This window comes from Danaus plexippus (assembly GCF_018135715.1).
Source record: "Danaus plexippus chromosome 18 unlocalized genomic scaffold, MEX_DaPlex mxdp_35, whole genome shotgun sequence".
Classification (NCBI taxonomy): Eukaryota; Metazoa; Arthropoda; class Insecta; order Lepidoptera; family Nymphalidae; genus Danaus; species Danaus plexippus.
The window spans coordinates 796,634-805,649 of record NW_026869854.1 but is presented as its reverse complement, the minus strand read 5'-3'; the positions used below and the strand labels follow the sequence as shown (position 1 = coordinate 805,649).

General features: G+C 38.8%; 1 protein-coding gene across 1 annotated transcript; it reads left to right on the top strand.

Moving 5' to 3' along the window:
• The first annotated feature begins 85 nt into the window (after positions 1–85).
• Positions 86–9,005, top strand: LOC116772891 (protein O-mannosyl-transferase 2). The gene is made up of 16 exons (XM_032665195.2): positions 86–272; positions 465–545; positions 816–900; positions 998–1,102; positions 1,293–1,401; positions 1,687–1,775; positions 1,867–2,055; positions 2,150–2,256; positions 2,533–2,725; positions 3,008–3,208; positions 4,012–4,122; positions 5,721–5,850; positions 6,066–6,214; positions 6,697–6,862; positions 7,434–7,565; positions 8,601–9,005. The coding sequence occupies exons 1-16, from the start codon at positions 220–222 to the stop codon at positions 8,816–8,818; spliced, it is 2,118 nt and encodes a 705-aa protein (XP_032521086.2). The 5' UTR covers positions 86–219; the 3' UTR covers positions 8,819–9,005.
• Positions 9,006–9,016: the final 11 nt, after the last annotated feature.

Genomic DNA, 9,016 nt, shown 5'->3' with positions numbered 1-9,016 from the left:
TAATTTTTATTATAAATAATATATAAAACAATATTTGAACAAAAATAGATTTTTTTTGCAAAAATTCGCTGACGTACGCAGCCATTCACAAAACTAATTGCTTTGACGTATCTAAAAGTCTCGAAAGTTTAAAATACCGTTACTACCGTAATGGGAATATGTTGAAAAGCTATAAGATAATATCTACAATATTTAATTTACTCGAATATTATAGAAGAAATGACTGAAAAAATCAGGAAAAATACTTCTCTAAAAGACACAAATCATAGACTGTAATTAATTCAAGTATTTTAATAAAAATATGAAAGTTGTTATGCGCTTTTGAATTATTAATAATTTTTTAAAGTTTTATGTAAACTAGAGTGTTTTATTACATTTTGATGAAGCCGTGTTTTAGTATACTAAAGCTTCATATCCATTCTTGTTATTTCTACTATTGGAATTAATATCTACAACTTTCGTAGATGGTGGATCATATTTGGGTTAATCTGCGGGGCAACATTTTTTACCCGTTTCTACAAAGTTTTGGAGCCAGATCATGTCTGGTAAGTGGTATCAATGTATTTGTTGTAACTTTTGAACATACAGACTTTTATTAAGTATAATTTAAAAATTATGTATGGTAAGAATGATATGCAACAAAGAATACTATGAAATAATAATTTAATTTTAAGAGATTTAAAATAAAATTATTATGAATCAACAAGAGAGCAAAAAAAAAAAACCAATAGGAAATTAATTATAGCCTGAAAGTTTTTCAAAGTTAACATACCTATGTTTAAAATATGCTTTATAAGTTGATACAATGATTTTAGTTGGGATGAAACCCATTTTGGTAAAATGGCCAGCTGGTACATCAACAGAACATTCTTTTTTGATGTCCATCCTCCACTTGGAAAGGTAATAAAAAATACAAATAATAATATATTTACAAATGTTAAATAAATATTAAAATTTTATTATAAAACAATAGTAATAATTACCTCTTACTTTACAGATGCTTATTGCTCTATCTGGGAAGCTCACAGGTTATGACGGTACATTTCCATTTGAGAAACCCGGTGATAAGTATGAAGGAGCTAAATATGGAGGAATGAGAATAGTGGGTTTCTTGAAAAATTTTCAATATTTATCTAATATAAGACACCTCCTTTTTTAAGTCGGCTAAAAATATTGCTTATGTAAAATTCATCTTTATATTTCACTTGGAAAGAATTTTCGATTTTCTCAATATGTAAAGATGTTTTGTTTTGTATATGACGAAGGGTTTTACTGTTATAATTTTGTTTCAGTTCTGCACAACACTAGGTGCCCTCATTATACCCCTGACATTTTTATCAATGTGGGAAATGACAAAGTCTTTGGATGCTTCTTTTCTAGGAACATTGCTCCTGTTGTGTGGTATGATACAGAGTTAGATATTCTATCGGAATTATACAATTTACATATTTACTATAATAAGAAGGTTTATTAGATAATAATAAAACCATCAAAAATATTTACATTAGGTGTTTTTATTGTTATTGTTAAATATTTATACAGATAATAAATTATTTCAAATTTTATAATGTCACATTATTATTAGTCAGACTATTAGCTACAGATTGTTTAATAGAAATCGATGCACATTATTTTTTATAACACAAGCATTGGTCAGAAAAAATATCAACTGATTTTTTTTTTCAGACGTTGGCTTTTTGACTTTGAACAGATACATATTATTGGACCCAATTCTTCTTTTCTTCATGAGCTGTTCTATTTTTGGAGCCTGTAAGGTATAATGTATTGTAATAATTTCATTAAATAGAAGGAAATCTTGATTTAATATAATATTGTATGTATATGTTTTATTACGTAAATTTACAGGTACATTCTCATACAGAGGCCGGTTCGCCGCCATTTTCTCCTCATATGCTTCTATGGCAGATTTTTCTAGGTTCGTCATTAGCTTGCACTATGTCTGTCAAGTTTGTGGGTCTGTTTGTGGTTCTGTTTGTTGGATTGAGGACTGTAGCTGATCTTTGGCATGTGCTCGGTGACTTGTCTAAACCGGTGGTGAGTTTTCCTATATAATACAGATCTTTAGTCATATATGTGTTCATAATATGAATGTGCATTAAATTTCTAACATTCTATATATATGTTTTAGAGTTTAACAGTGAGACATCTTATTGGAAGAAGTATAACACTGATCCTGTGGCCCATAATTCTTTATGTCTTCTTTTTCTGGATTCATCTCACAGTTCTAAATACAAGGTATACTTAATATGTTCACCAAGTTCCATTAACTACTTCCTTATTATTGTATGTATATTTATATTGTGATATCAATTTTGGTGTGGCAAAAATTTTTACAAATTTTTTGACAATCAAAAAAATAAACGTGTCTTAAGTTTTGAATATATAAAATTTTACCGGAACTTTGGTACCAACAATATATTTTTTGAAAAATTAATATCCAAAAAAACATTATAAATTATGTCAACCTTAGGTCAAAGTAAATGTAATTGCACTGTCATTAATTATCCACAGTGGTAACGGCGATGGGTTCTACTCTTCAGGGTTCCAGGCGGTGCTGCGCGGGAACAGTCTGCACGCGGCCGCTGCTCCGCGTCAACTGGCTTACGGAGCGATCCTTACTTTAAAGAACCATCGTACGGGGGGCGGATACCTTCACTCCCACCACCACCTCTACCCCTCGGGAGTGGGGGCGAGGCAACAACAGGTTAGAACTATAAAGGCTCTGAGGGTAGGAAGACTTTTACTTCACAGGGAATGAGTTTACAAGATGGCTGTTATTTCATTATAGATTTGATTCTATAACATCTCAGTCACCGAAACAATTTTAAAATAATGTAAATAATGACATTTGGTGAAAACTCAAATACTACCTTGGTGATTATTATAAATTCTTTGGGTTTGGAGGATACCTAACATATAGAATTTAATAAAAAAAAATTTTTTTTTATAATCGTTAAGCTTTTCGTCTCACTATTTTTATTTCTAGATCACGACATACACACACAAGGACGACAATAATAGATGGCTGGTGAAGCCTTATGATAAAGAGGCGGTAGAGGGCGTGGTGGTCGTCAAGAGCGGCGACCTCGTCAGACTGACCCACGTCGCCACCGGCAGGAACCTGCACTCACACCGCGAGAGGGCGCCACTAACCACCAAGTACATGCAAGTCACTGGATATGGGGAGGTGTGGGAACTAAATGATTATTTATTTGATTGTTTTTTGTTACAGTCTAAATATCAAAATTCTTGAAACTACTAAAAATTTACTTTATCATATTTCCTTTACTTTAAGCATAGAGTGTATATGTATGCAAAAAATTACCAAGGAAATGTAGTGAATGTTGCTGTTATGATTTTATGTCTCTCAGACCGTATAGAGTCATAGTAACTTGTTCCTTAACTAAAATAGAGTTTGTCTGTGTCGTCGAGTGATAAGGATTGTCTCGACCAACCACTCTCCAGGTATATTATTCATCTTATCAATCCCCGCATTCCATTTCCACCATCTGTCAACCAAACCAGACACACTTCAGCCGTCATCCGCACTAATGATTGGAATCATTTGCCTGCGTCTGTGTTCTCTTGGAAATATAATCTGGGTATCTTCAAGAAAAGGGTGAATAGGCTGGTGCTGAGACGGTGCGCTCACCATATTCGATTTTATTTCCACCATCCAAAGGGCTGAATGTCAGTCAATACTATCCAGGTCAAGTTAAAGTAATAGTAATAATAATGAAAGTAATATTTTCGAATTACTTCGCGTGATTTTACTCTGCAGCAACCCGAACGTCGGGAGTCTGTGCTCTGTAGTTATAAATATAATAAAATAACCTGTACTCATCCGAAAACATCTCATTAATATAATCTTTATTGGCTAAATCCTACAACAAATTTAATTCCTTTAAATCGTCAACTTAGTTTACTCCAGAGTTCTAAGTTTAAAAAAAGATATATGATAAACACTTTTACCGATACTTTATGTTTCAGGATGGGATTGGTGACGCCAACGACGTGTGGAAAGTGGTGGTGTCAGGAGGCGCGGACGGCGAGGAGATACTCACTGTGAAAAGTAAACTCATGTTTGTCCATTACCTGCAGGTGATTACACTTTCTATAATTATTTTGATTTACAGAATGACATTTTGATTTTTTTAGAATTCTCGAGGTTTTTATCAAGTTACGCCCGTATATGTCACAATTGACTTGAGTCGGTGCTCAGCCAATTTAATCGACTTGTAACTGATAGTGCACTTGTAAATAATGCGGGGAATAGTCGGAGAACGGATCGTTTGTGGCTCCTTTTTTTTTTTTTTTTTTTTTTTTGATGACGCAGGGAAACTCTTTTTACGAGCCGTCTCACCGGCCTTGGTGGGGCCGGAGAGGATGTGTGAGACTCGACCTGGGCAGGTCCCTACTCACTAAAACCACTGCGAAAGCCATCGGCCGCTATGTTGGTGCACCCCGGATCTGTCAGCGACAGGGCACACCAGCGACTGGCCGGTCCTGGCAAAGACCGGACTTACTCCCTCGGAGAAAGGGGGTGATCCCGGCAATTAGGACCGCCCCGACGACGCCGGGCTTTCACAGGAGCCGGGTTACCAGCCCGACCCCAGCCCGGAGTGCAGGGGCGCTATTGGAGGAGGCGTTGATATCGCCCCCGGCGCGCCCCCGTCCGTCGTCTGCGGAGGGAGGGTGCATCAGCCGCAACCTCCCGTTCCCGCTCAGATGCCTCCTTCGTGGACATAACCGTCTCACAGAAGGAGGACACCGCCATCCAGGACCTGTCACTCTCAAGCATCTTCTCCGCGACACTCGAAAGCGACAAGCCCACTCCGCCGAGCGCCGCCACAAGGTCTTGGCGCTGCGCAGCCCATCTCGGGCACACCTCGAGGGTGTGCTGGGCTGAGTCCACCGCAGCGCCGCACTCATGGCAGCCTCCTCCCGGCTCTCTCCTGGCCACCAGACACAAGTAGTCACCGAAACAGCCGTGCCCGGTGAAAACCTGCGTCAGACGGAAAGTAAGGGGTTTGCGTTTCCGCCTCATCCAACGCTCTAGGACCGGACGGAGCGCAGCCGTTGTACGTTTACCGTACGGCTGGCCCGCCAGGTCCTCCCCCCACTCCCGCATAAGGCGCGACTCCCCCTGCCGGCGAACCGCCCGGATCTCCTCTGACGAAGGGTTCTCTCCGAGAGCCCTCCTACCCGAGACGTAAGAGAACACCTCGGCGAGAACCGACGCCACAAGATCCCAGGGCGGATCGCCAGCAAGAGCCGTCGCTGCGGCCCAGGAGACCGTACGGTACCCCCTAATCACCCTCACCGCGGGTGCCCTTTGCGCCGAGCGCAGTAGGGCCTTGACCCCGCGGCTCATAGGTCGATCAGCCCAAACGGGAGCACCGTACGTGGCTATACTCCGACAGACCCCAGAGTATAGCCGCCTGCAAGCTGCGCTGGGTCCTCCGAGGTTCGGGAGGAATTTCCCCAGCGCACCTGCCGTCCTCATGACCTTCGGCCCCAATTCCCTGAAATGGGGATCGTTTGTGGCTCCTGGTTCAGTATTGATCAGCTGTTTCATTAATTACAAGTTTGCATGTGCATGTATCGTGTATGTTCTCAGAGCGTCAGTCTTATAATTTCCTATGATTAAAAAATTTATATGTGGAATTGAGTGGGTGATATAAAATCATTTGTTACAGTCATGTGCTCTGACGACGACCGGCAAGCAGCTACCAAAGTGGGGCTTCGAACAACAGGAGGTTGCCTGTAACCACAACCTGAGAGATAAGAACGCGCTTTGGAACGTCGAGGATAACATATTCGATCAATGTGAGCAGAAGTTATGATATATGTTCTGGAAATATACGTTATTTATAAATTAAGACATAAGACATGTACAAGTAGTGTCTTGTCGCGAATAGCTCGATATTATATACGCTACTGGAAATCTCAACAAAGATGATATATTTTTTTATTCTACCCTCAATAAATGTTAAACTCCGTTGATTGTCAAGTCACTGATGACAGTGTATTCACACCCACAGTACCAAAGATGAATTTTTCGGTATACGCTTCCGGCTTTTTGGAACGTCTGATAGAATCCCACGCTGTGATGCTGCAGGGTAACGCCGGCCTCAAGCCCAAGGAGGGGGAAGTGACGTCACAGCCCTGGCAGTGGCCGATTAATTATAGGGTAATTGAACTATCACATTAACATTAAATAATGTCCGCTTGCATAAGAGTACAGTCCTGTGAATACATAAAAAGTATTATATTTGTATGCTTCTTGTTACACGGTCGGTTAAGTCTTGCATAAGAAACTTATTTATAAAACCTACTTATTAATTGTCATTTAGAGAGTATAATGTTCAGGAATGATGTCCTTAATCGAGTATACATACAAAAAAATGACTTCCATAACAAAAGATCTGAAATTCTTTTACCTCTGGACCGATATTAACCAGAACATAGCTAATAGCCACCGTAAGGGAAAACTCAGCAGAATCAGTTGATCCGTTTGAGAGCTACGACGACCCCGACTGACACACACACAGACTTGTACGGCAACTCTTGCGTCGCTGGTCAACCGACCTGTTTGGTCGGCTGGTTAAGAGATGAGCTCATAAACTCTATAACATAACTCTTGATTAATTTTATCCTCCTTGTATTTTTTAGGGACAATTTTTCTCAGGCAGCGCCCACAGGATTTACTTGCTAGGCAACCCGGTGGTGTGGTGGGCCAACCTGGCCTTTTTGGGCATATTCTGTGTGGTGTTCGTCACTAACGCTATAAGAGAAAAGCGCGCCTCAGCCTTCGGTGTTCCCGCACCGAGCAACCAATGTAAGTCGAACATATCACACATATTTTTCATCTCACCACTGTTTTGATCTCATTTTGTGTTCAAATTATAAAACAAGTAATTTTATCACGGAATTTACTGTTAATAAGCCAGTCACGAGGAAGTCTTAATGTTCAGTGTTGATAAGATTCGTGTTGATATTAGTCAATCACTGAGAATCATTTAACTTTTTGACGTTCGTACAGAACTATATCAAATAATTCCCTCATGTTTTTTCGTCGACGGCGTGTTGTGGAATGAATTCCTCGATGTCTCGTTTTCATTATTATCTGATTTCTGTTTCTGCGTATCAATGAATGTCTCGGTCGTTCTCGCAGAAACTTCTCAGCGTGATTTGATGAAACTTAACAGTGTTGTTGCTCAGACATCGGAATAAAATATGGGCTTTGTGTATATTTGTGTAGTTCCCGTGGGATAGCGGCGTAATATTTAAATTTGCCATAAAACCATGTGATACGATCCACAGACTATTAACATCACTGCCGACTGGTTGCCATATCTATTGTTCCGACACACGTAAAAAATTTTATTAAAAAAATATCGTAAATCTAGGTAATCTGCTGCTGTCAGCTCGTTGGCAGTGCTGCTGCTGGTTGCTGCACTACGTTCCGTTCTGGGCTATGGGTCGAGTGCTGTACTTCCACCATTACTTCCCCGCCCTAGTCTTCAGCTCGATGCTTACCGGTCAGTTCACAGTCGTTATATCTAAATACAATCACCGTGTCTTACTGTAGATAAGTCAAAATTTATTGTCAAAATTATCATATCATTTAGTTTTCAATAATTACGGAACTGATAGGCCAATAGTTTAATAACGTAGTCCATCGTCCTGCATCTATGAAAACCCATCCCCTATAAAATATGGGCACGGGGGTATATGGATAAGATTATAACATTACAGAACAGATGAAGCTCCGACCGTCATCCTTCAGAATATAATAGATAAGAAATTTCCTATATACACGTATTTGTTGTGGCCACTCGGGATCTAATATAATATTATTTGATACTAATAAAACTCAGAAGTTATTACAATGATTGGAGAACCCTAAAGACGTATTTGATGTTGTAGGCTTTGATTAACAGGTTTTCTGAGCTTATTTGATCAATACTTTATTATTCCAATCCGATAATATCTTCCAAGTTTCAAGTCCTTAAGGTTACAAAAATTAAAATTCATTAAATTTACTTCCAATATTTGTCGGCGGATTTACTTGGAATATATTTACATCCTGCTATTCGCTTAGACTAAAAAAAAACAAACAAAATAAATTAAAATAATTAGCCACAGCCGTGCAAACAATATTGTCTTATTATGTTGGTATTATGTGAGTACAGTTTTTTTTTGTAAAATAATTTTGAGTATGGTATGTACGTGAAAAAAAATTGGTATATTTTTAACCGACTTAAAAAAAAGAAAACGTCTCTCATTAGACCCTACTTTATATATTTTTATTTTTTTATAGAAAAGAGACATTGGAAAGGTTTCTTCATAATAGCAAACTAGATCTGATGATTTCGCCTGAGCAACAGAAACGCTCGCTTCGTTTGAGAGCTACGGTGATACAGACGAACAGACAAACAGGCGCAGATTTTGACGTCAAACTTATACCAGCCCTCGTTGTTTCGCAGACTAAAAATGTTTACTAGTTTAGTACGGTGACATGACCTTCCGTCTCCAAGAACTACTCTTCTAAATTAGTCACAATAATGTTTCAGGCACCCTGACAGTATATTTGCTGGAGAGCGTCCGAAGCTACCTGAGTCCAGAGCTGGGCAGGACACTGTATCATTGTGTTATGGGCCTAATAATATCGAGCACCGTATACAGTTTCTACATGTTCTCGCCCCTCGCCTACGGCATGAGTGGGCCGCTGTCGCACGAACCTAACTCTACTATGACCGGCCTGAAGTGGCTCGAGTCTTGGGAGTTTTGACCGTAATATATATATTACTAAAACCGTCTTTAACATTTTTTAGAATTTACGTAATCAGTTGGTGCAATTTACTATTTATAAAAAAAAAAATCTTTTCATTGTATATTTTTTTTAATATTATTAGTATAGATATACATTATACATACATGTGAAAATATTTTTTGTAATAAACGTATACAATTTTTTATATTGATTGTT